Genomic DNA, 25,313 nt, shown 5'->3' on the forward strand with positions numbered 1-25,313 from the left:
AAGGCTCTATAACTTGGCCTTGAAAATACAGCTGTTAACTTGATTCTTCCTAAAAATGGGGGAGAAGTCCTATTTGTAAATAATTTTCTGATGACTTAAAACATTTGAAAACTGGTCCTATGACTATTACATATTGGGATACAGTATCCCTTTTTTTTTTAAAGAAAAGTGATCTTAAGGTAACAGATTTCCTGTATAAGATCATGTGTGTGCGAGTAAGTAAATTTGAAAATAGTACAAAGCTCACAGTGCAGTGTTGTGGGGGCCATTGGGCGTGGGGTGGCTTTCTCCTGGGACCATGCTTTCTCCTGCTGTCTAGCTTCAGTATGGGAGTGGTTTCCAGTCAGCTTTGAAGCTTTCCCCAGGGACACCTGATGCAAATGGAACAGAAATACAACCCTTTTTATGTGTGGAGTGTTTGGAATCAAGTATCAAATTTGACTGTTGTCTCCTTGAAATGATAGATCCTGCTTGGATCTGGATTTGTGGGTGGAGGCCTGGGAGGAGGGTGGTGGGATAAAGGTATGCTTGGGCCTCGTTACATTCGAATAAAGTCCAGGTAAGTCATGTCCAGACGAGGTGTGGAAGGAACCCTAGTGGATAATGGAGTTAAGAAACACTGAATTTTGGCTGAAAAAAAAAAGCTTTAAACCAAAACAACCCCAGCAAATGAAACCACTGTTCCATAGGATATGCACTGGACTACAAACTACCAGGTCAGTGGTTTTAACCCATTAGCAGCTCTGTGGCCGAAAAGATGACACTCTGCTCCCGCAAAGATTAAAAGCCTTGGAAACCCTATATAGGTTGCTATGAGTCAGAACCAACTCCACAGCACAGCTAGTATGTAGGCAAACAGGTAAACTTTTATGTTACTGGTGTTACTAAATTCTCTAGAAGTCTTGCGTCACTCTAATAATGATTGTTGTTTGTTGTTAAGTGCCGTGGAGTCAGTTCTGACTCGTAGTGAGGACCCTGTATAGGGTTTCCAAGGAGCTGCTGGTGAGTTTGAACTACTGCCTTTGTGGTTCAAACTGACCTTGAGGTCTACTATAAAAACTTTCTACTTTTGGAATAATACCCCTAATAGTAAGAAAAAAACTATTACAATGGCAAGAATACAAACATCTAACGGTAGTGGAATGGTCAGGATGTCTTATCTGTAGAACTAGGATCCTACAGAGCAGTTGTAACTCAGTGTGTAGCCCTGGTAATCCATAGGGAAGATGGGGGCACATGGGGAATGGCCAATGGGGAAAGGATGCAAAACAGATGAGCCTGCTAATTGCAGCATTTTGAAAAAAATGTGTATTCACTGACAAAGACCAGAGTTGAAATGAAGAAGATAATGTTGGCTATTTTTGGGTATTCAGTTTTTCTGTAGAGTTGCCCAAACCCATTTTTTAAAAAACTGAAGTAGTGAGACTGATTTCTTTTACTGCCCAAACTGGCCTAATTACATTTTGCACAGTATCACAAGGAAGTACTCCCTGGTTTGCCCCATGACCTGGGGAACTTAAAAAGTACAGACTCTGCCCCAGCACTGGTGTGGTGAGAAGAGGACAAGTACTGTATTTCAGAGAATCAAGACACCGATGATTATAAGATACACTTTTATTTTTTGAACCATTAAGAAAAATGTGCCAGTGAAAACTATGAAAGCACTTAATCGTTTATAGACTTCCATGAAAGAGTTCCTGTAGATGGTTTTAGACAGTTTCCTCCTACCACACTTCATTTACATAAAGGAGACTATAGGTGAGATATTCCCACAACTTGGCATTGTGAGGCCGACATTCGGAACCACTTGATGACTCAGATTGTCCTTGTTCATGTTTTTGCAAACAGTGGTGTCCTTTGTGTCATGATGCAGCATTCCTGAAGTGTTATTCACTGATGATCCCAGAATTTTCTTCTAAGCTGTTGACGCCCATTCTGCAAGTGTTGATGCTGGGCTTCATTGGATCTTACCCCATACATCTCAGGTTCCACCCAGGTGACAGCAATCGTTAAGACAGAAGAATTTACATATTGGACAAAGTGGGTACCATACTTTATGCAACATAGAACCTCAGAGGTGGCAGCATTCTGGATGTTCAGTCAAACCCAGTGTTAAAGTCATTGTGACATTACTTCTTGAAATCTTTGGAAACCTGGGAGGGAACCCACTACTGGTTCGTTTGAAAAAACAGACCTCATTTGCCTTAAGAAATTGAACATGAATTTCTAATCTCACGAAGGGTTTAAGGACATGGTCAGACTCGGCATATAGCACATGGTCACTATAGTTAGTTTGCATCATCTTTGATAACAGGGATCATGTAAATATATCATTTGGTAGTTTAATATTAGACTTCTTATACAAGCCACACAAGACATAAGAAGGTGGACTGCCTTATCTGGCCCTGATAAGCTGCCCTAGGACAGAAGATTTTATCTAGCAAATACTCAGAATACAGGTAAGCTTTTGGTGCTGATGTTTCCCTGGAAAGGTGGGTGGGGGGTGCTTTCTCCCTGTCCTCTTGGAATGACATAAGAAGCTAGTATGAACAGAGTATGCAGGCTTCACAAACATCGCTCTCAGACCTGTCATGAACTAGCGAAGCTATCCTCTCCACTTTCTAGGGTTCCTGACTTGATCTGGGGAGAGCTAAGGTGGGTCAGGAATCCTGGTGTGACGCTGTAGGATCAACACTGCCACAAAGTCAGCACTCCAAACCCATATGCCGCTCCTTAGAAACTTAAGGTGGGGCAGGAAAGGGCGATTCCTAGAGCTTGACAACTATGTTCTTTTTGTCCTCAGCCCTGACATACCTGTGCTGTCCCCCTCAGCAACGCTGGCTTCAGGAGGCAGGGGCCACAGGTCCGTCATACCTAGAGCCAGTGGGAGAGCTAATTACAGCACACTTTGGCATTATAAGAAAGCTGCTGGCTTTCCTAGCTGAGGTGTCTAGGATAGGGAAAAGGGGGCAGAAAGGAAGTCTGACAGGGCTCTAGAGCCTTTCTGATTTGCAAGAGTTCACCCACAAACCAGTCAGGCTAGGAATACGAGTGCTCTTCCTACCCAAACAGCCAAACAGTTTAAAATAATTCTCTGGAATGTTTGCATTAAAAAACCAAGCGCCTGTACTGTGGCAAGGACAGAGCATGAAGCTTTCCCAGCAGCCACCTGTTAAACCCCAGCAATGCCTCATCTTAAACACTGAAGAACAAGATTCTCTCAAGTTTTGCCTGAATTTCTCCTGATGAACTACATTCCTGCTGGGCAGAACCTCAAACTTTTAATGTTTTACATACTCAAAGCCCAGTCGCATAAAATATCTTCCTTGTACTTTAAACATCTCACACAACTTTTATTACTTTTCTGCAATGATGAAATGATGATTGGCTTAGTGAAGAAGGGTCCCTTCTAATGAACACCTTTGTGGAACCAGGAACTGGAATCAGTCCCCATAGATGATATCTCCTCAAAGGCTGTTTGGGAAACTGTGATGTTACCACCAGTTAAGGCAACCAGCAGAGAAAGAGTTTTTACTTGCACTTTGGGTTACTTTCCACGTCTCCACCACTGCCAAGCCTGAACATATGGTCCACGCCATGAGAACCAGGCTATCCTGAGAATTTTGTGAAATAAACATCTGCATTCTCCACATGATTTTGTTACCAAGCTTATCCTAGTTGGTCCATACTATAGAGGCTGCCCTGGGGTCTTCACCACTGAATCTTCCTCCAAAGCATTTTCATGGGCATTCTACCTAAAATGTAGCCAGAAACTTTTTAGATCTCTTAAAAGACTAATCCAGTAATGTGTTTCATTGGATTTGATCAAAGCCCTCTGGGAGATTCTGTCCTGTTGTCTCAAGAGTTTGGTCTGCCAGCACCCACACCACTGAGGACTCCAGTGATGACAGGACTGGAGGCTGACTGCCTGTAGAGGCAGCTTGTCGTTCGAGAGCTGCCAAGAGCACAGAGCTCTTCAAAGGAACGTGGGCTGTGGGCCTGGCTGGCCTCATTTTAAGATTGTGCAGCTAATAACCTCCGGTGGTCACCAGAGGTGGGGAGCCAAGAACAGAGGGTGAGAAAACAGATTCCATGTCCACATGATTCTTCACGTTTATTGAGGTCTCTTTATTCTCAACGGGTGCTTTTTCCTCCAAGTAAATAGAGCAGGCATAAATATCTATAATGAATAAATTTATTGTCTTACAAAAATCATTGTCTAGAAATATGGGAATACAAGAAAAGATATTTGCAGTCAGGTGTCTGGTGGTCAACAGCCAGTACAATTCATCAAGAGGGGAGAGGAGAGAGGGAGGAATCAAAGATTCCGAACCCACAAATTCTTCCTAACAGATGTTAAAGCTTTTAACCCAAAAGGTTTGTGTTGTCAAGCACATTGCAGAGGATCAAGGATCTATAATTAACACTGATTCATTGTCACTGAATGTTTATAATACCACTTTGACTAGAGAGGTACATGATATGAAGCACAGTCAAAACTTAATAATACATTAAATTGTTATAGAGGCAAATCATATATTTAACATTGTCTTAGTACTGTAGTGTCTAAGGCACTTTCTGTAATGTCAGTTTGCTCAACTATTAACCAAAAAAAAGAATGCTAGATGTTCACTGTAACACTGTCCGAAGGGAAGGAGGAGGAGAAATGAGAAGGGATTCACATCCACTGGCATGTCAACATTCAGGAGATGGCATCTTGTCTTGAGGTTCTGCAAACCTCACTGACAAACTTGGAACAAGTCTTGGACACAAAACCAAGATTCCCATTTTGGGCTCAAAGCAGCGGCTGAATTTGCAGGGTCAGCATGAGAGCCTGACTGATGAGGGTGGGCCTTCCACCACCTTAGGGGCCCAGAGCTGCTGGTTTCTGATGAGAAGGTGCCCTGGCAAAGCCAGTGTTGAGGAGACCACATCCAGAGGTCGAAGTGGTGATTGCACCAGGGGCCACAGCTCCACCACGGCCATTATCCTTTATGTACAGACCAGCTCTGGCCAAGGACGGTTCACAGGCATAAATGTGGGGACACCATCAACTCGAGGGCCTTGGGAGGTGGGCATGGTAAACCCCCAAATGGATGCTGCTGCTTCCAGTCCATCCCACCCCTCCTGATCTCTCCAAAGCCCCATTCACAGTTTACTCACTGAATTGTGATGATCATTATTTGAGGAAAATGAGACACAAGTGCAGTTTAGGTTCCACAATGTTCTAAGAGACTTGCTGTGGCCGAGGAACACAGAACTAAGGAGCGGTCTGTAGAACAGAGCATGCAGAGCGACTGAGCAACAACCACGCTGCCCTGGGGACCAGGGGGCACGAGTGTCCGCTTCAAAAAGGGGTCTTCTTAACGTGTATTATAAAATGGTCTTTTGATGAATATATGGAAAATAGATGCAATGAAGAGGCAATCTTTTGTGTGTGTTGTAAATGTGTGTATATATATATATATATATATAGAAAAGGGGGAGCAATTGTACCTAGAGTTGAAGCAGGATAATGGTATGGGTAGGCTGGAGAGCCTTAAGACACAGTTGATCTTTCAGTAAGGAATCTCGTAGGCGTGCTCATTTCCGAAATCTGTAGGCGGCCCCAAGGTAGGCCAGCAGCCGGTGAGTTCCTGTGCCACACTGTATGGCCTCCACCGGCTTCCTGTGGCTCTACTCTGATGGGGGTGGCTGCGTTTCGTTGACATCACTGGTTTTACTTTCCGTGTCATCATCTGACAGCTCCAGGGAAGCCCCCTCGATGTGCAGTTGGCGCCGGCCGGATCGGCTGGAAGAGAAGCTGATTGGTCCGCCCCGCCTGGAGAGAACAAAGCATCTGTGTTTGTAAGAACACAGGCTGTGGGAAAGCACCAACAACCCCAGTGGACACCAGACCCAAACTTCTAGCGACATCCTTCTCTACACTTAAGGAGCCCTGATGGTGCTGTGGATTAGGTGGTAGGCTGTTGACCCCAAGGTTGGCAAGGTTCAAACTCACCAGCCACTCTGAGGAAAAGAATGAGGCTGCCTGCTTGGTGCACTTGTATAGCCTGGGAAACCCTCTATAGAGGCTTGGACCCAGTAGCAGTGGTTTTTTTTTTTTTGGACACTAAAACTGGAGACGGATGGACACAGGAGCTCGAGGCTGCCGTGCTATGCAACCCCCCACTGTCACCTCCTCCTGAGAGCGTCATCTTTGAGATGGGTGGGTGGCACGAGTAGGAAAGACTTTGTGTTTCCCACCCCTCACCCTGTTGCATCACGCAGAATTACACCTGAGCAGGTCCTCAGACAATGGAAGACGGCTTGATTTCAGTTCAAGACTGGCTGTGGTAGAAATGGTAAGGGATATTTTAGCCTAGCGTCAGCAAAATTTTCCTATAAAAGGCCAGTCATTATTTCAGTCTTTGTAGGTCAGGCAGGGTCTCTGCCCCCTTTTCTCATTTTAAAACAATCTTTTAAAAACGTATAGTTCATTACTCACTGCCATTGAGTCCATTCCAACTCAGAGTGACCTGAGAGGACAGTGCAGAACTGCTCCAGAGTTTCTGAGTCAGCAGATCTTTACACAAGCAGACGGCCTCAATCTTTCTCCCACGGAGCAGCTGGTGGCTTCAAACTGTTGACCGTTTGGTTAGCAGCCAAATGCTTAACACACTGTGCCACCAGGCTCCTTTACACCTCATTGGTTGTATAAAAATTAAGGCAAATAGTGGCCACATATGGCCTGTGGGCTAGTTGGCTGATCCTTGTTATTTGGGGGAGGAAGTTATGCTTCAGCGCTCACATGCTTCCTTCCTCAGTGGCCTGTGCCCAGCCCAGTGGAGAAAAGCGTGTGCTGAGAAGGGCAGCCCATGGCCCTCTGAGGGGCTCCTGTCCTGCTTCGCAATGGAGGTTGTACTTTCAGTAACGGACAGTGAGGAGAAGGGCAGGCCTAGTGCTCGGGCCGACTGCCATTTATTAGCATGAATCACTTGTGAATAGCAAGGGCAGCGAGTGGGCCTGTTCTTCCCAAGAATGACTAGAAATGCCAGACTTCTTGAATGGATAAATGGGAAAGAAGTCAAGAGAAGTAACGGGCCACACTGTACACGAATCCAAGTAAAAACCATTCAAATCCTGAGTCTTCTTGCAGGCTCTGAGACCTGGCTGCTCATGGAGTCCCTGAGCTCACTTACCTCAGCCGGTTCTTGAGGGTGCTGACCTCGCGGCTCAGGCCCTCGTTGGCTTCAGTGGCATCGTCCAGTTCCCGCTGGAGTTTGCGCCGAGATGCGTTGGCACGTGTAGCTTCTTCCTCTGCTTCCTCCAGCTGGCGCTTAAGCTGCTTCATCCTGGCATTGGCCTTCTCCATCTTGGGGAACAAATGAATCAAGACAGACTCATCCAGTGAGCCGAATGTGCACAGTCCTCTGCCTGTCAATAGTGTGAGCACACTCAGCACACGGGTCTACCTGCTGATCTCAGCAAAGCCAATGCCCACACACCACTTGTCATTGAGCTCAAGGAAATACAGAAAAATCAAAACTCCCATTTTCACTCATGAGTTTTTTACAGAGAAACGGCATTGTACAGTGGTAACTTCACAAAGTGGCTGTGAAGGGTAATTGCTCTTCTTAAAAAACGCAGTAGACCCACGCAGGTGGATCCCCAACACTCAGAGACTATACAGTGTACTTTCACATCTGTTTTTAAAGTAAGGGTGTTTCTGATGCTCTCCTTCAATTCAAGTTCATACCCGCTTTGAGAAGACCTGACAGAGAACCAAGGGACCCCTGGTTGGGTCATTCACTCCTGAGCCATATGAGACTGGCCAGTGCTCACATCAAACCTCATTGCTGCAAGGCCCTGAGGGCGGGTGGGAAAGGAAGGCTGGGTGCCTGCCTGCAGAAGGGGAGAAACTGAATAGAAAGTAGCGAAAACCCCAGCTTTCAACTTTCTGTTCTGGTGTCTGCAGCTAGCGGTTAAATCTCATCATAGCGGTGGGGATTGAGGCCATGAGAAAGGCCCAAATATACATCTGACCCAGATTTTACTGATGTCCTCCCTTGTTAACGTAGGAAAAGGGTGTCTGCATGCAAATGTTCACAGCTTTGGGGTCCCTCATAGCACATCTGTTTCCTCTTCACCTTTATAGACAACATCTCATGCACCCCCCATTCTGTCATCCCATATTTAATGACAATAACCCTCACTCAGGAAGTGTGCATTTCAGTCAGGAAACGGGCAGGAACTTTACAGTTTGAGTCAGGCCACGTTCTGAAAAGCCTCATGGCTGGCTCTCCTGCCTGTCCTCCCCTCCCCACCAGTGTGCCTTGCCATCTCTAGTATGTGTCTCCCTGAGCCACTGGAGGGTGGGGCCAGCAGCCTCCCGCCAGGAACACCAACTGTACATGTTTGCTGAAACGAAAGCCTTATGTAGCAGCATTTTCTAACTTAATTTTTGCTAGTCAAATTGTAACACTTGGCTTTGTTTTCATCTCTCTGTGAGCACCTTCAAGGTGGGAGACCAGTTCCCCCCCGCCCTTCACTGACCTGTTCTTTATACTGATCAGCATGGCGACGTTCATCTTCAACCTGCATGAAGATCTCCTTTAGCTTCTTCTCAGTACGACGGACTAGTTTGTTGGCAGCTGCTCGTTCCCTATGGAAAGACTCAGGTTAGTCTGGAAATCCCTGAAATGGTATTTTGAATAGCAAAAAAATACGTATTTTTGAGAGCTGCTTCTTTGGATGACTACACAAGTTGGAGGGCTTTCCAGGGCCTTTGTGGCGTTCCCCAGTGCCAGTGCTGGCAGCTGGAGCGTACGCTGCTCCCCACACAGAGCAGGGACCATTTCAGTGCCTTTCTCAGCAGCACAGGCCACATGTCAGCTCTCATCTTTACTGAACACAAGAGTTCTGGAACACAAAATCTTAATGGGTTAAATCTACTCACTACCTATCTTTCTAGCTAGAACATTAGAAACAAACCCAAATCCGTATCAAGGGATCGTTTCAAACTGCACTACCTACTGCCCACTGGAGACTATAGCAGCCCACACTGAGGAACAACCCTGGCCATTCTCTAGTGAGGAGCTGACGTATCACCACGCTTCTGGATAGGCCTTCCTTGGTCCCATGTCAAGGAGGGTAACTTATTTAGAGAACTCTTCAGAAAATTTTTTTTCCCAAAAAAGTTATGTTTTAAATAAATAGTCTGCTGATGTGGTGCTGTAGGATACACAGTGGACTGCTAACCACAAGGTCAGCAGTTCAAACCCCCAGCCGCTCCTCAGAAACCCCATACAGGGTCGCTGTGAGTTGAAACAGATTCAATGGCACTTAACAACAACGTGCAAAAATGGATTGCAATGGAGCCAGCTAACAGAGCAAGGCACAGTAATTATAACCTAGATAATCCCAATCCTGGAGTTTTTTCACTTTTTCCTGGTGGAGTCACAAGACTACAGTGGGAAGGGCTGGGATGGTGGGATCTGAGCAGGGCTGCAGTCTCCACACTGAAAGGCTGACTGGTCTATTCTAGCTGTGGCATTCTGTGATTCTTCTAGAACTATAAATGCTGGCCTGCAAAACCCATCAGGCGATTCCTTACAATTCCACAATGATTGATAACAAAAGCAACTGTGGAGGCTGGCCGGCGCCAGTCCGTTTGGGAGAACTGCCAGTTTGGTTGCACTGCACATCTGCTCGCCTGCCCTGGAGCGTGTTTGCATGGTGCCACCAACTTGGCTGAGATACTGAGGTCAAGAGGTTTAAGCTATGGAAATCCTGGGGCACCGTGTGGATTACCCCTAGCTAAGCCTGGATAAGGAGCCCTGGCAGCACTGTGGATTAGGCTGCTAACTGTAAGGTTGGTAGTTCAAATCCCCCAGCATCCCTCCAGGAGAAAGAGGAGGCTGTTTGTTTACTCTTGTACAGATTTATAGTCTCAGAGACACTATATAGGGTCACTCTGAGTCAGAACAGACTCCATGGCAGTGGGCGGTGGGCTGAGAGGTGGGTCCAGTGCCCCTGTCCACTCACCATGGCCACCTGACCTCACTCCTGACACTCATCTGACTCACTCCATGTTCTCCTACCTGATCCAATGCATTCTTGTCATCTCTTCCCCATGCGATGAAGTGCACGTGTACCTGCTCCCTGACTCACAAGGCTGGCCTGGAGCTGGGTCTCTAGCAGACAGGCAGTCCATTTCGGCTTACAGTAGCAAAATGTCTTACTTGGCTTCTTGCTCCAGCTGCTCCTCCAGCTGCCCAATTTTGGCTTCCAGGGCTGAGATGGTAGCTTTGAACTTGGACTTGACTGCACCCTCCAGCTCCTGCAGCTTGGCCTTCAGCTCCTTGTTCTGCCTCTCTAACTGCTGGCGTGCATTGTCGCTCTTTTGGGCTGCACTGCGCTCGGCTGCCAGCTCTGCGTTCAGTGTGTCCACCTGGAGAAGAGACGGGGCTCAGGCACGTGTGCTTGGAGGGCAGCACGCTCTTCCCCGGGGCCAGTGTGCCCACCTGCAGTGTGGTCTTGCGGAAGCGGTCATTGAGCAGCTCCATGTTGCTCTGCTCTTCTTCCAGTTCCTCCTCCAGCTGTGCAATCCGTGCCTCCAGACGCCGCTTCTCGTCCAGCAGTGCGGACCTGGTAGGCGAGGAGTGTGCATTGGCTCAGCACTAGCTTCACACAACACCCTGCACCCACTTCCAACCCATCAGCAAGGCCTGCTGACCACACTCGCAACGTCTGCTCCTCTCCTTCCCCACGTCCACTGCGCTAGTCCAGCCAACCATCTCTTGCCTGGACCACAGTGGCAATGTTCCCCACTGGCTTCCCTGCTGCCCTTTACCTCTCCCCATCTGTTCTCCACATACAGTACAGTCAGTGTTCATGCAAAATGCAAAACACACCATGGCATTCCCAGGCCTACATTCCTGAATTGTTTTCTCCTGCACTAAGAATCAAATTCCAACTCTACCTCATGGTGTACTAGTAAATGGGCCTTGGTTTTTTGTTCCTATATTACGTCTCCTCAGTATAACAATTAAATGGAGAAATTAATGTAATTGGAAAAAGATAACGAAGATTCTTAGAAAAAAAAGAATTCAGAGAAAGATCAGGTCTAAGGAATCTGCTTGCTAAACCCAATGAACTTTAAAGCAAAGAATGCATTGCAAGGAAGGCAATCTACAGGGAACCAGGTGAGTTCCAAATGCATTTGCATCACATCCATTACGTACAAGGCTGCTAAATGGGCTGGCACTGGGAGGTGTGACGGTCTACAGTCCCTAAACGTAACGTCCTGACTGAGTCTCTCCAGCTTACATAGAATCACTGGCTCCCAGAAGCCAAACGCCACCTGCAGCCTTTGTGGTCAAGGGGGAGGGCCCAGCCACAGGCTGCCTGTGGGCTCCACTTGGCACCCCCGATTTCTGGACTCCTGCCCTGCCCTCCTGCTGCCCAAGACTCACTTGCCAGAAGCACTGTTAGCAATCTCATCGGCCAGCTCATCACGTTCCTGCTCGGCATGTCGGCGGGCTCGCTCTGACGAGGCAAGTTCCTAAAGGAGTGGAGACAGATTTAAGCTCTGTCCTGCAACGGTGAAATCTGTCAATGCCCCCAAACTGCAGCTTCAAGTTGAGGAAGTAAGCTGGACAGACAATAGTGGGTGCGGGTGAGCCAGCAGACATGCTGGGTAAACATCCTTACACAAAACTGCCCACGAGGGATGCTGGAGTCTACATAAGGCTGTGCTGTCGTCATTTCCTACCGAAGAGTGGCGACACTCTTCACAAACTCAACAGGAACTTCACGCAAACTCAGAACTCTAAAGAAACGTGAGCTGGACCTATTCATGGCACACAAAGAGTCTGCTTCTGAGACTGTATACACTAGCTAGAAAAGCCAGTGACTGACCATCAAGGTCCCAGAGTGATGTCCTTGTGGGGTGCCATGAGAATCATGCTCCAGGGGGAAGAGGTGACATCAGGGCCCCTGCTGGGACCAGAGCTTCCGCCTCCCAAGGCTATGAACCCCTGCCAGCCAGGCTTGAGCAAACAGGCAGGTGGGTGACAACGGGGTGGCCCAGGCTATGGCCTCTAGAGGACAAGGTGCCTGATTGCCGGTTCTGCACACATGTCCTTTGAAAAGACCTGCCACAGGAAGTGGTCAGGTCCCATTTCTTACCCCACAAGGCTGAAAACTGAGCTCATAGTCTAAGAACTTGAAAATTCTTATTTTATCGTTAAACATATGGAAACTGAGGTCCACATGGATTAACGGACTTGTCCAAAGTCCCAAAGTTGGCCAGCAATCTCATAACACCAGGTCAGAGTGCAATGTTCCTGATGCTTGCCAACACCAAACGAACACACCTTTTTTCAGACACACTGGAACAAGGCCTGGTCAGTTTCTTTGTCTTTAGCCAGAAGGGAGAAAATGTCTGAGCAGTGCCCAAGTGTGACCACTTTCTATTTGCCAAGCTGAAATAATAACACATTCCAGTTCCACACAGAAAATGGAAATTACAATTAAGCTGTGCTACAAAGATATAGAAGTATGTTTCTGATCTTGGAGAATGTCAAGGGCAAATATTTGCTGCACAAATGGATAGATGGACAAACCAACCTCCTGCAACTGAAGTATTTCTGCCTCCAGACTCTTCAGTTTCTTTTCCGTCTCTTTGGATTGAGCAAAAATCTCATCCCGGGAGGCACGTGCTTCTTCTAACTCACGTTGGTAATCCTTCATCTGGGCCTAAGATTAAATAGAAAGAAGACTGGAATAGAAATCAGTCTTAGTTATCTTTGCTATGTCAACAAAGCAGGATTAGTGTAGAATGTATGTTGAGTCAATCTCTTGAGATATCCAAGAGCTTTAACAAGCAGAGACGAGATAGGTAAGACAGATACCAAAACACATGGGGATCTCCAAGGAACCAGGAAACAGAAGCTGAAGAGACAAAGGATCTTTTCTGAGAGCCGACAAAGAAAGCCTTCCCCCAAAAGGTGGTGCCCAAAATTCAGACTTCTAGCCTCCTAAACTGCGAGGAAATAAAATTCCAATTGGTTACAGTCACCCATTTGTGGTATTTCTGTTGTAGCAGCACTAGAGAACTAGACACAACTCGGTACTGAGAGATGGGGTGTTGCTCTAATACATACCTAAATTGTGGAAGAGGCTTTAGAATTGGGCAATAGGTAGAGGCTGGAAGAGACTCCTGGTGCAGATCAGGATCTGTGCAGCTATAGATCAGCACTGGACTGCAAACCACAAGGTCAGCAGTTCAAACCCACCAGCTGCTCCTTGGAAACCTCATATATAGGGTTTTTATGCGTTGTAACTGAGTTGATGGAACTTAACAGCAAACAATAGTAAAAGCTTAGATTACCTTGAAGAGACTGTTGGTAGAATTATGGATATCAAAGAAAATTCTAGTGAGTGCTCAAAAGGAAGTGTGAAGAGATATGAACGTCTCTATCAGAGAATACATATGGTGCTAGCAACAGAATAGTTAGAAATGTGGACATGAAAATGTGCCTTACGATGTGTGCTTGAACAATGGAGGAGGAGCTATGCTTTTCATGCAGCAGTAAAGAAGTCTGAATTATGTTCAAATGTCAGGTGTAAGGTAGAACTTGTAAGTGATAAATTTGGATATCTGGCTGATGAGGTTTCTAAGCAAGATCTTAAAGGACCCACACAGTTTCTTTTGCTGCTTATAATAAAATGTGAGGGGAAAGAGATGGTCTTAAAATGAACTGTGCAAAATAAAAACAAAACTTGAAAAATTCTGTTGAACAAACAAAGGACACATGTCCTAGAATTTTCTTCAAGGATGTGGCTACACAACTTTTGTTAAAGAGACTAAGCTGTGGTTGATGGCTCTAACTACCACAGCAGAAAACACATCAGCTTAGACTGGAGGAGACAGAGAAATACTGAAAGGAGAGAACATTATCTGCCTCTTGGAATTCTATAGTCAGAGAAGCTATAGCTGTTGTCCTCTAAGAAAACAAAAGGACCAGCCCTGGAGAAGCTTGGAGATCAGCAGATTGTTGGAGGAGCGAGGGAACCAGGGCCTTCTTGGGTATGAAGAGTTGGGTCCCACTCTCCTGGATCACAAAGTCAGATCTTCACCACCTCAGCTATGGAGTATGGGGTTGCCATTAAGGTATGCCAGGAAGGTGCTGCCCAAAGGACAGAAGAATGGCGCCTACTGGGACCAAGTAGATGAAGTCACTACTCAAAATGTACTAGAATAGGGCCACCTAAAGCTGAGGAAGCAGAGCTGCTGTCCCACTGGGCCTGAAAGATGCTGCTGAAGCCCAGGGCCAAGGGGTCTCTACCCAGAATCCAGAGAGCATGGCCAACACCTAGAAACTGGCAGGTGGGGCCATTCCCCAAATGATCTCAAGAGAACAGATGATTATTTGCAGGCCTGGAGAGCTCACACAAATTGTTGTGCTGGGTTAGCCTTTCTTTCCCTCCAGTTTCTCCTGTTTGCAATGGAAATGTCTATCTTGTACCTATTCTACTATTTTACTTTGGAAACAGATAACTTGTAATGAAATCTAGAATGAAAAGGAATTTTGTCCCAGATGGAGTATGCCCAAAGTCTCACCCATATTTGATTTAGATGATTCACAAGATTTCAGTTTGGACTTGGATTTGATTTAAGACTTCTGGGATGATGATGTGATGGGGTGAATGAATGTATTTTGTACGTGTCAAGAACATGAATTTCTTGGGGGTCAAAAGGTGGAATGTTAGGGGCTGAATAGTGCCCCCTAGCCTGTATGCCTGTGGTTATAATCCCTTTTGGGAATGGTTGTCTTTGCTATGTTTAATGACGCAGGATTAGTGTAGGGTGTCTCTTAAATCAATCTCTTTTGAGATATAAATGAGATCAATAAGCAAGTAGAGGAGCGATGGGGTAAGACAGATGTCAAGACACATGGAGATCTCCCAGGAACCAGGAAGCTGAAACGAAAGCAACAAGGACCTTCCCCAAGAGTTGAAAGAGAGAACTTTGTCTTAGAGCAAGCACCCCTGAATTTAGACTTTGAGACTCCTAAACTGTGAGAAAGTGAACTTTGGTTAAAGTCACGCACTTGTGGTATTTCTGTTGTAGCAGCACTAGAGAATGAAGACACACACTGGACTACTAAAGGGAAATCCCACATGATCAACTTCAATGATTGCAAAAAAACACCGAAAGAATTTAACACCTTTTCATGATAAAAACACTCAAACTATGAATCCAGGAAGCATCTTCAAACTGATAAAGATCATCTATGGAAAACCCACAGCTAATAATATCCTATTTCATGGTGACAGACAAAACGCTGTCTCTGAAAATAAGAACAAGATAAAGATATTTGACTTCTTTCATCTATTTAACTCGGGACTGGAGAGTCTGGGTCAGGGTAACGGTGGTGGAGTCTATCCTGTACAGGGTTTCTGAAGCTGTAAATCTTTACCAGAGCAGAAAGCCTCATTTTTCTCACTTGGAACAGCTGGTAGTTTCAAACTTCTGACCTTGAGGTGAGCAGTCCCACTTGTAACCATTACACTACCAGAGCTCCTTAGTGAGGGCAATCAGGTAAGACAAATAGCAGACATCTAAACTGGAAAAGAAGAAGTAAAACTAGCTGTATTTGAAGATGACATGATATTATAGAGAGAAAATCTTACGGAATCCACTTACAAAAGCTATTAGAACCAATAAACGAGTGCAACATGGTTGGCAGAATACAAAATCAGTATATAAGAACAATCTCTCTTCGCTGCTTTTTCAATGCCATTTTCCCCGCTCAGTTTTAAGTCACCCAAACATTGAAAATAAAATTCAGTTTAATGTTCTCTATGAGGGGAGAACATTAAGTTCTCCCCTCATAAAGCCTCTCATACTTTGAACATATTGTCCGTAGGAAACAATTGTTGGAGAAGGATGTCATGCTGAGTAAGGTGGAGGGTCAGAGAAAAAGAGGAAGACCTCTAATGAGATGGATTGGCCAGGTGGCATCACTGATGGACTCAAGTGTGGCAGCGGTAGTGAGGTTGGCCCAGGATCGGACATTGTTTCGTTCTGCTGTGCGTGGGGTCGCCATGAGTCGGTTTCGACTCGATGGCACCTGACAACAACAACATGAGGGGAGAACATATATGTGTATGTGTGTGTACTACAATCCTCTGCCAACCCTAAGGTTTAACTCTAATGAAAAGCTGTCTGTTGGTATGCTCCGATCAGTTGGACACGAGAGGGCCCATGGACACTGGGAATTCTTATAGAAAACACTTTCTGTCGTGGTGATGTGAAAATTCCACAGAGTCAACAGGAGCCTCCTCTGAGGGTGACTCTGGAGTGGGGTATTCCCAGAAGTCTTAAATCAACACAAGGGCTGTTTCATAAGGAAGCTCCACCTGGAGCCTCCATTGCTAGCGTGAGTTGGGACATAGGTACATGTCGTCCACCTGGCCCACACAGCACCTCAGCACATCAATAGTCCGACCATGTAAGGGCCGTGGGTGTCTGCTCTCAGTAGGACCAGCTCACACATACGGAGCCAGGGTACTGCTGTGTGTACCTGCAGTTTGCGGAGCTGCTTGATCACTTCATCCCGAGCTTTGTTCGCAGCCTCAATTTGGGCTTCAAGGTCCTTCAGGTCTATTTCCATTTTCTTCTTTGAAGCGACAGCAAGAGCACGCTGTTTCCGCTCGTCCTCCAGCTCCGCCTCCAGCTCCCGGACCTAAGGACAGTCCCGAGTATGCCCGGTCACATCCGAACCTCCTCTCACCTGAGGATGGGCAGCCCAGCCCTCAATGCACAAGGGCTCAGGCACAAGGATGAATGGAACCTTCCGGCACTGTAGTGATACTCTCTCCTACGGAGCAGAGTATCATTAATAGCAGAAAACCAGAGTTTTCATCTAAAGGGATTGTTAAAAAAACAAACAACAACACAATACAACACAACCAACACCTGCTCCACAATAAGGCATCAGACAACTGGATCACAATAAGAGACTGGGATAGACAGGGGAAGAGCACCTGGTGGGCATGCTTGTGTCCGGGGGTGGAGAGACCAGATTTGACCAGTGGGAATACTTGGTACACAAGGAAAAGAGGGAGGCACACAAGCTGTCCGCTGGAGAAGTGACAAGGTGAAGGAAGGCCAACCTGAGTGTATGGATGAGTGGAATGAGAGTGAGCAGATGCTGAGGAGACATGGTGGGGTCCACAGATAGCCCTGTCACTCCAGCACCTGGGATGCACGGTGTTATTTACTCACACCGTGCATGAGTGCTGAGAAAAGGTATTCTGGTCGCTTAAACCATTTCTCCAACATTTACATCATAGACATGAGCTAAAAATGTGGAATGACAGGAAGCTGTTGAGCTCTAAATTTTATCAGCTTGAGTTCACTGGGAAGGCCTGTCAGCGCCCTAACTTGGTCTCCCCACCTTTCCTGCTTCATCTGTTCACTCACTTTACTAAGGGCTACTGCACCCCCCCAAACTGCAGTAAGAGCTGTGGGTACAGAGATGAGCGAGGCAAATCCCTGATCTCCACCAACAGAGAGCTGCTGAGGGTCAAAATCTGAAGTGGTCCCACATGGGGTGCCCGCTGGGAAGGGCCACCATCCAGGGTAATGCAAAGCGGCACTAGGCTGAGCAGATGGCCCAACTCATGCTTTTCAGCAGACAAACAGGCCTTTCTTGTTTGGGCTTTGCAGACAGGCAGGGGTGGGAGAGAGGAGGGGCATGGGTGTCTGCTTACAGGCAACATGAAGAGACATTCATTGTCCCCTTGCTGTACTCTGCAGAAACCCGGCTGCCTGTGTGCATCCAATGCCATGCCACGTTTGAGAGTGGTGATTTTTAAATGTCAACAAATTTTGATATTCCTACTCTCAAGAGTGAGCATCTAGAGCCTCGCCTTTGGATGTGGGCTGCACTTAGCGACTGGCTTCTAACAGAATTGATTGGCGTGTGACTTGGGTCCTAAGAGACATGAGGAATCTGGCTGCTTGCTTTCTCTGAGGCTGCTCTTGCCAATGAAGGCCCATGTGGAGGGGAACTGAGCGGATGGATCCTCCAGCCCCAGCCAGGCCTTCAGAAACCCTGCCTACCATCCCTGAGGAACTACATACACCACAACCACCCCACGCAGCTGCTGAGCTCCTGAAACTACGAAATAACAAAGGTTTAATTGTCTTAAATCACCAAGTTTGGGGTAACTGCTTATCCATAAATACATGACTAATAAACACAGCAGAATGGAAATAAGGGAAATGATCCCAGATCTAAGATTTGATACCACGAATTCCATGAGATGTCAAAAGAGTCACAAGTTTTTAAAGTAAATGTTTAAATTAGAAGCTTCTAAACCTAAATTGAAACATATCCAGAAAAATATACAAAACCTAAGTGCCCAGCAACTTTTAAATGAATAAAAAAAATTAAATGTGTGATTTTTTCCCCCCACTGCAATGAGTGGGGTGATGAGGGCAGGTGATCTGAGCTACAGAAACCTGCTGAACTACATGGTCCAGGTGCACACTGGTTCGCTTCCATCACACCCCCAAGACTTCCAGAACTGGAGCCTAATGCCATTATTCCCTTTACATTTTCAGTTAGGATGTCTCACCAAAATATAAGTATCCTGGTTTGCAAATAGCAATGATACTGAGAAACAAAAAATCAGAACCAATTACAGTACATTTCAGAGACTGAGAGTCTCAAATGATCAAACAAACCAACTTTACTCCAGCTAATGTGTTCTATCTAACTTGAATGGAAAGGATCTGCCCCAAAAGTCATCCTGGTCCCTGGAGCAACCTGTTTAATCAGCTCCCTCTGACCTACCTGTTTAATCAGCAGCCGTTTCTTTTCTTCATTCTGCTCATCTCTGGTCTGCAGGTCCCTCTCGAACTGGGCTTTCATGGCCTGCATGTTGACCTCCAGACGGAGCTTGGCATCTTCTGTAGCCTGAAGTTCATCTTCTAGCTCCTCCAGCTGAGTCCTCATTTCCTCCACCTGTTGCTCAAGGGCCCGTTTGGATTTTTCAAGTTCATGAACCTAAACCACAGCAAGCACCAGGAAAAGAATTGACCTTCGGCAAAGGCACAGTTAAGGACAGCAGCCATTTTCCTATTCTGTAGGCCACATGTGGCAATGCTGGCCACTCTGGTCACTAGGGGTCAGCCTATGTGTGTGGGTGTGTGGTACTTCACTCCTACTTCAAAGTACAGGACTGCGATGACAAAACTCACATCCTCATTTCACACGTGGTCCATAATCACCATCCTCTGATGGGTAACAGACTCAGCAGGAAGGTAGGGCAGTCTTTACTCCCTTTTGTGCCAAGAGCCCATACTCCATGAAAAACAAGAGCTGGTCTCTCTAGAGAACTCTTCATGCTTTTCAGAGTGCCTCGCACCTCTTTAGTACTTTTGTGAAACCAGGTAGGATAGTGTCCATATGACAGATAAAGACCAGAAAACACAATAAAGTAGTGATGGCCAGTGAAGGGGACCAAGAATAAAGTCCCACCCCCCAAATGCTGTTATAAGCATGCCAAGTTTAGCTTTGATAAGGGCAACTAAAGCAGACTTGAGAAAGCCTGGAAGCGTACCCTAGGACACTTTAACCACCTAATTCTGTACAGGGCCCCTGAAATCCTTGGCTGGGATCTGTGTTTCTGGGCCCTGCAGGCCTCCTCAGCAGTTGTCTATTCCCTTTCTGCAGTGACCCGTCCCCAGAGGCTCCCCCATGCCAACTCACATTCTTGCCCACGTCGTCTTTGGAGCTCATCAGATCCTCCATGTCTGCACGCAGCTGTTTGTTCTGCCGCTCAAACTCCTCCTTGGCCTCCAGGGCTTCCTCCAAGGCCCGGGCTAGGGATAGGGCTTTGGTCTCCTTCTCTCTGGCTTCTGCTTCCGCGCGGTCCCGCTCCTCTGCATAGCGGGCAGAGATGTTCTTCTCTTCTGCTAAGAGCTGCAGAGAGACAGGCAGTGAAAACACCACCACACAAACTCCCCAAATGCACCACATGTCTGACTTACTGCTAAGAGTCTTACTACTTGACTGTGGGTGTGCTCCTATTTCCTTCTTTGTGCTTCTCTGCTTTTTCCTATTTTGTTATCAATATGAAAAACAACAAACACGAGAGCTGGGCCAGGAGGAAACAACGTGTGGTGTTTTCCTCACATCTGGATCAGGGAACAAGACATGACGCACCTGGTCAAACTTTTTCTGCTTCTTCTCCAAGTTGGAGACAATCTGGCGCTGGTGGTCCAGGTCAACTGTCAGATCATCCAGCTCCTGCTGCAGGCGGTTCTTGGTCTTCTCCAGCTTGTCATAAGCCAGAGCCTTCTCCTCCAGGCGTTGGCTCAAGGCCTCCACGTCTTTAAAAAGCTTCTTCTTGGCTTCCTCCAAACTCTCCATTGTTCCCAAGTCATCATCCACCCTCTTCTTGGTGTCAGTCAACTAGGTTTTGTATCAGAGAAAGATTAATACTGAAGAACTTACTGGTTTTTGCACTTAAAAGAATAAAGAAAAACAACTTTTTCTTTCAATACTTTGTGAAAATAAAATATTTTAAAGCCACTGCTGCTAAGGGGACACACACCTGGGACTGCAGGGCTAACACCTGTTTCTCCAGGTTTCTCCTGGCCTCCTCCTCCTCCTCCTGCTGCTCTTGGAGGCTATTCTTCTCCTCTTCCAACTGCCGAATCCGACTGCTCAGGTGGAGTTTTTGACGAGTCTCTTCTTGAAGAAGTTCCTGTTTATTTTCCAAAAGGTCAATACTTAAATCATATTAACCACTAAAACAAAGCACACCTATTTTTAAAGAATGCATACCATAAAAAGACAGTTGCTGGAAAACTCAATGTCATGAGGCCAGCCTTACTGGTCACAGAGAGACTGGTGGAACCCCTAAGACGGTGGCCCTTAGTCACCCTTCAGGTCTGGAAGTGAACTCGCACCAGAGGCTCAATTTTCAGCCAAACCAGACACAGGTCTATAAGGGGACCAGCAACACTAGGGAGGTAGGCACACCTTAGAATAATCAGTCATTTGAGATCCAAAGGGCAGCATTTCCCCAAGGACGCAGTTCAGAAGGGTTAGGAAAGAAGGAGGAATGGAAACAGGAAACCCAGGGAGGAAGTGGAGTGAGTGATATTCCATTGAGGGGAGCACAATCAATGACATGAAACAGAAATGTGTGTGAATTGTTGACTGGAAAGCTGATGATCACCTTTGTAAACCTGCACCCAAGTCACAATGAGAAGTTTGAAAAGAAAAGAGCATTGTAGGGTTGGAGGGGCACACAGTGTCACTGATACAAATGGCTTAAAATCACACACAATCATTTTATAAAAGCTCTGAACACAAACACTGTTTCAAACTCATTTGGCCTAGCACCATCCATCTAGGGGCCTGGGTCAGAAATCCAAGCGTCATCTGAGATGCCCCCCTCCCCTCCACCTTCTCAGTTATAGGCAGTCTCTGCATTTGTACCTGTTCTGACACAGTTAGGCATGATTCCTACCTAACGTCAAATATTTGTCTTAGCATCCAGTGTACCTTTCTAGGCATACAAACAGGAACGATACATGGACAGATACGTGAACACATCTTCAACGTAAGACAGTAGTAGCAGTAACAGTAGTTTGATGTGTGTAAAAGTAGTGCCCATTTGTTATTACTAACCACTGAATGTACCCTGAACTGATAATATAATGGACTTGAAGGGCTGGTTTGTTAACTACGGGCTGTATGGAAGTGGGGTGCGCGTCTCCAGGGGATGCCTGTCCTTCTAACATCTTCTCACTGCTGCCGTCGCTTCCTGCTAGACCGCCTCCAGTCCTGAGGACCGCCCCAATGATTGTTTTTTTTTTTTTTTTTTTACTTTCTGCCAAGTACAAACATGTCTCTTTTAGCTCTCCTTTTAGGCTTCGAAAAATTCAAAGGCAGTGACCTAGCTCTTGCCTCTGTCAGTATCATCAATAAGGACGTGGCCTTGGCACAGCGTCCACTCCAGTTACATTGAACTTGTCCCCCAATTGCCAAATTACAGTGTTTCCTGTAGATGTAAGGTTTGTACTCCTGTATCCCCAGCACCCAGCCCAGAGCTGGCAGATAGACACTCGTATTTGCAAATTTAATAAGATGAAAAGAAGAAAATAAGCTAAATTACTTCAAATCACCAACAAACCACCAATCTAACTTTTATTTGCCTTAAAAACACCCCCAACAAAGGATTCAACACGAGCTTTAACAGAATGATGAGTAGGCTTCAACCTACCCTTTCACAAATGGACTGTTTCCTGGGTCAGTAAGACCACTGCTTGAGTAAATCTGGCAGTGACCAGCAGGCTGCCCATATACCTGCCAGGCTTACAAAGGAACCAAAGGTTCTGCACAGGAGCTACTGAGCTCTAAGGGCAATGTCCTGAGTACCACAGCTGGTTATAATGCAAACCCAAAACAAACCCAGTGCCATCGTGTGGCTTCTGACTCACAGTGACCCTCCAGGACAGAGGAGAACTGCTCTGTAGGGTCTCTGAGAGTGTCAATCTCTACCAGAGCACAAGATCAATGATTGGTCTTTGTCTGCCAGATTCATGTTTCTAAAATGTAAATGTGGACACAGATAGTCTCATCATTCTCCCTCAGAGTAGCTGGTGGGTTTCAACCACCAACCTTGCTATGAACAGTCCAACACCTAACCAACCATGCCACCAGAGCTGGCTTAACATAAACGCATGACATACAATCAACAAAAGTTATAGATAGCAAAGTTAATTCAGGGAGCAGCTTATTTTACCAATTTACATACTATACAGATGTTAAGAGAAGTATTATTACCTGTGTATCCTGTAATTGTGACTCCAGACTAGTTGCGTCCTTAGCAAATTTAATACCCTTCTTCTCTGCTTCTTCCAGAAGTGTGGAGACATTATCTAACTCATTCTGCAAGGACAGAAAAGATTCCATTCAGTTTGACAGTAGGCAAATGGAAAGGATCTTTCTTAAATACAAAGTAGAGTAGGGTTGAGCATGGACTAACTAGAAAACTCCACGATTTATTAAGGAAGCTTTCCAACACCAAGTGCTAGTTGCCTTCAAAGACACCATACCACTCTCCTGGCCTCAACATACTAACAGGATCGGAGAATTCCCAAGACAGATGCCACACAGGGAAGGGTGCTCTCTTAACTTTGCTTTACCATCTTGTTTTATTTTGGTAAGAGACAAAAAAACTATACTAAATCTTTTGCAGTAATAACCGCGATCCTAGGTGAAGAGGTCACACTTTCTGCAGGTGTTTCATTCTGATCCCTTTTCACAACAAAAATGTTTTGGGGGCAAGTATAATTCCTATTCTGACAGAACTGTGAGTGTTATTAAAGAGACTTAAAGAAGGTTAAACTTTAGCATTTTTTTTTTGTTTTTTTGTTTTTAAGGTTATTTATTTTAGAAAGTCTCACAAAGCAACCCCACGAAGATAGTATAGATACCTAGCAACGATTATAACTTGGCAAATGCTATCTTTTTTTGCCTCATAATATATATTTTTTTTCTTTCTTTCTTTCTTTTTTTTTTTTTTTTAATTAAATGTTTTTATTTTGCATTGAGTGAAAGTTTACAGGGCACATCATCAGCTTCACATTAAACCATTCATATAGCTTGTTTCATTACATTGATTATTTCCCCACTATATATCATCAGTTTACAGTGTTTCTCTCTATCCTCTTTAGCTTTTTTTTTTGGATGGGGGGGTACTTGGCTTATTGGAATTTACAGTCTCGGCTTTTAGGGGAGGTTTTTACATTTGTCTGTGGATATCCAGGGCTCACGTATGAGATTACTAACAAGCATTACTGAATAATCAGATGAGGGACAGTTTGTTATGTCTACTAGGTGGCTAGAGTCTGATCCTCAGAGCCTATGGTTTGGACGGTCAACAACGCTTGGGCCCACAGGGGCTTGGCCTAAACTTTAGTATTTTAAGTCAAAAGTTCTTTTACAATTGTTCAGATGTAGACATAGTAGCGAGTCCATCACATCATGCTGAACACGTATCAGATCAGACCTTGCAGACACTACTTTCCCTCTGGGAGTCTGATATCTTGATACATGTTGGGCAGAAGGTGCCTCTATGACCAACCCAGACCCCCCAAACCCACTACCACCGAGTTGATCTGGACTCACGGTGACGCTCTAGGCCAGAGTAGAACTGCTCTAAGACTAGACATCTTTATGCAAGTGGACTGACACATCCCCTTGCCATGGAGTGACTATGATGGCAGTTTCCAGGTATTTAGTAGCATATTTTCATTGGGTTGTTTAAGGCCATAAGAGGGGTATATTGTGGACATGCTTCGAGGGAATGTGCCCAGAGCCAAGATTCTCTAGGTTTACCTGTAACTTATTTGCTTTCTCGGCCAGTTCCACTCTTAGGCGGTCTCCTTCCGAGACCTTGGCATGGAGCTCCTGGACTTGGGCATCAAGCTTCTTCCTTTTGTGCTCAGATTCGGCCTTGACTTGCTGCAGGACCTTCACCTCACACGCCAGCTCCTTGTTATCCGTCTCCAGGCCTTGCTTGTTCTTCTCCAGATTGGCTTTGAACTAGAGAAGAAAAATCCAAAATGCACTGGTGTTTTGATGCCACTCCTTGATAAAAATTGCTGTTTTTTTTAACCTATAGCTCTGTGCCTGTCATCTGGGGAGTCTGCACTTGGCTTTTGCTGAATGAATGGAAACACCTGCTGTTCTGAGTGTGAAGGTGTTTTTATGAGGAACACACAAGTGCACACCGTGGGTCTACTCGGTTAGAAAACGGTGGGCAGTGCTTTGGCAGTTGGACACATGGCTTGGGGCATCTATCCTGATTTTCAGTTCAGGGAACATGTGAGTGCACCCAAGGTAATCATCCACACTGTCCTTTGTATAGGTTTAGTTCTTATTGCTGGGGTAAGATGAACACATTTGAGTATCAAGAAGACAGTTTGTGATGTGATGAGGCACCACACAGCGGTCCAAGTGTGACCACAGTGCATGTAAGTACTTAGTACAGTGACTGGCACACACGGATGCCAACATCCCAGAAATGTACTGTCACCAGAGAAAAGGCAGTATTTGGACAAGCAGAGAAAGACTATTTCAAGACGGAAATAACAGCAAGAGCAAAACATGGTGGTTTTATGAGGACGAAAAATCATGAGATGACTAATCTGCCCAGGTGGATGGTTTTAGCTAAAGAGTACGTGAAATTAAGTTTACCAGGATGGAGAGCCAATATACCTAAGTTTATGT

The 25,313-nt window shown here is 45.8% G+C and overlaps 1 protein-coding gene across 3 annotated transcripts in view; it reads right to left on the reverse strand.

The window, feature by feature from the left end:
• Positions 1 to 4,088: 4,088 nt before the first annotated feature.
• Positions 4,089 to 25,313, reverse strand: part of MYH10 (myosin, heavy chain 10, non-muscle) — a 161,047-nt gene continuing 139,822 nt past the window's right edge. For all 3 annotated transcript variants that reach the window (XM_006863416.1, XM_006863415.1, XM_006863414.1), the window contains 14 exons: positions 24,420 to 24,626; positions 22,863 to 22,967; positions 20,620 to 20,772; positions 20,229 to 20,477; positions 19,773 to 19,985; positions 18,855 to 19,067; positions 16,575 to 16,736; positions 12,613 to 12,741; positions 11,457 to 11,545; positions 10,506 to 10,629; positions 10,224 to 10,432; positions 8,536 to 8,644; positions 7,182 to 7,354; positions 4,089 to 5,821 (listed from right to left, as the gene is read on the reverse strand). In XM_006863416.1, coding sequence (XP_006863478.1) covers positions 5,677 to 5,821; positions 7,182 to 7,354; positions 8,536 to 8,644; positions 10,224 to 10,432; positions 10,506 to 10,629; positions 11,457 to 11,545; positions 12,613 to 12,741; positions 16,575 to 16,736; positions 18,855 to 19,067; positions 19,773 to 19,985; positions 20,229 to 20,477; positions 20,620 to 20,772; positions 22,863 to 22,967; positions 24,420 to 24,626 — 2,280 coding nt within the window. In that variant the 3' untranslated portion in view covers positions 4,089 to 5,676. The remainder of the gene's footprint in view (positions 5,822 to 7,181; positions 7,355 to 8,535; positions 8,645 to 10,223; positions 10,433 to 10,505; positions 10,630 to 11,456; positions 11,546 to 12,612; positions 12,742 to 16,574; positions 16,737 to 18,854; positions 19,068 to 19,772; positions 19,986 to 20,228; positions 20,478 to 20,619; positions 20,773 to 22,862; positions 22,968 to 24,419; positions 24,627 to 25,313) is intronic.

This window comes from Chrysochloris asiatica, unplaced genomic scaffold (genome assembly GCF_000296735.1).
Source record: "Chrysochloris asiatica unplaced genomic scaffold, ChrAsi1.0 scaffold00054, whole genome shotgun sequence".
Lineage (NCBI taxonomy): Eukaryota > Metazoa > Chordata > Mammalia > Afrosoricida > Chrysochloridae > Chrysochloris > Chrysochloris asiatica.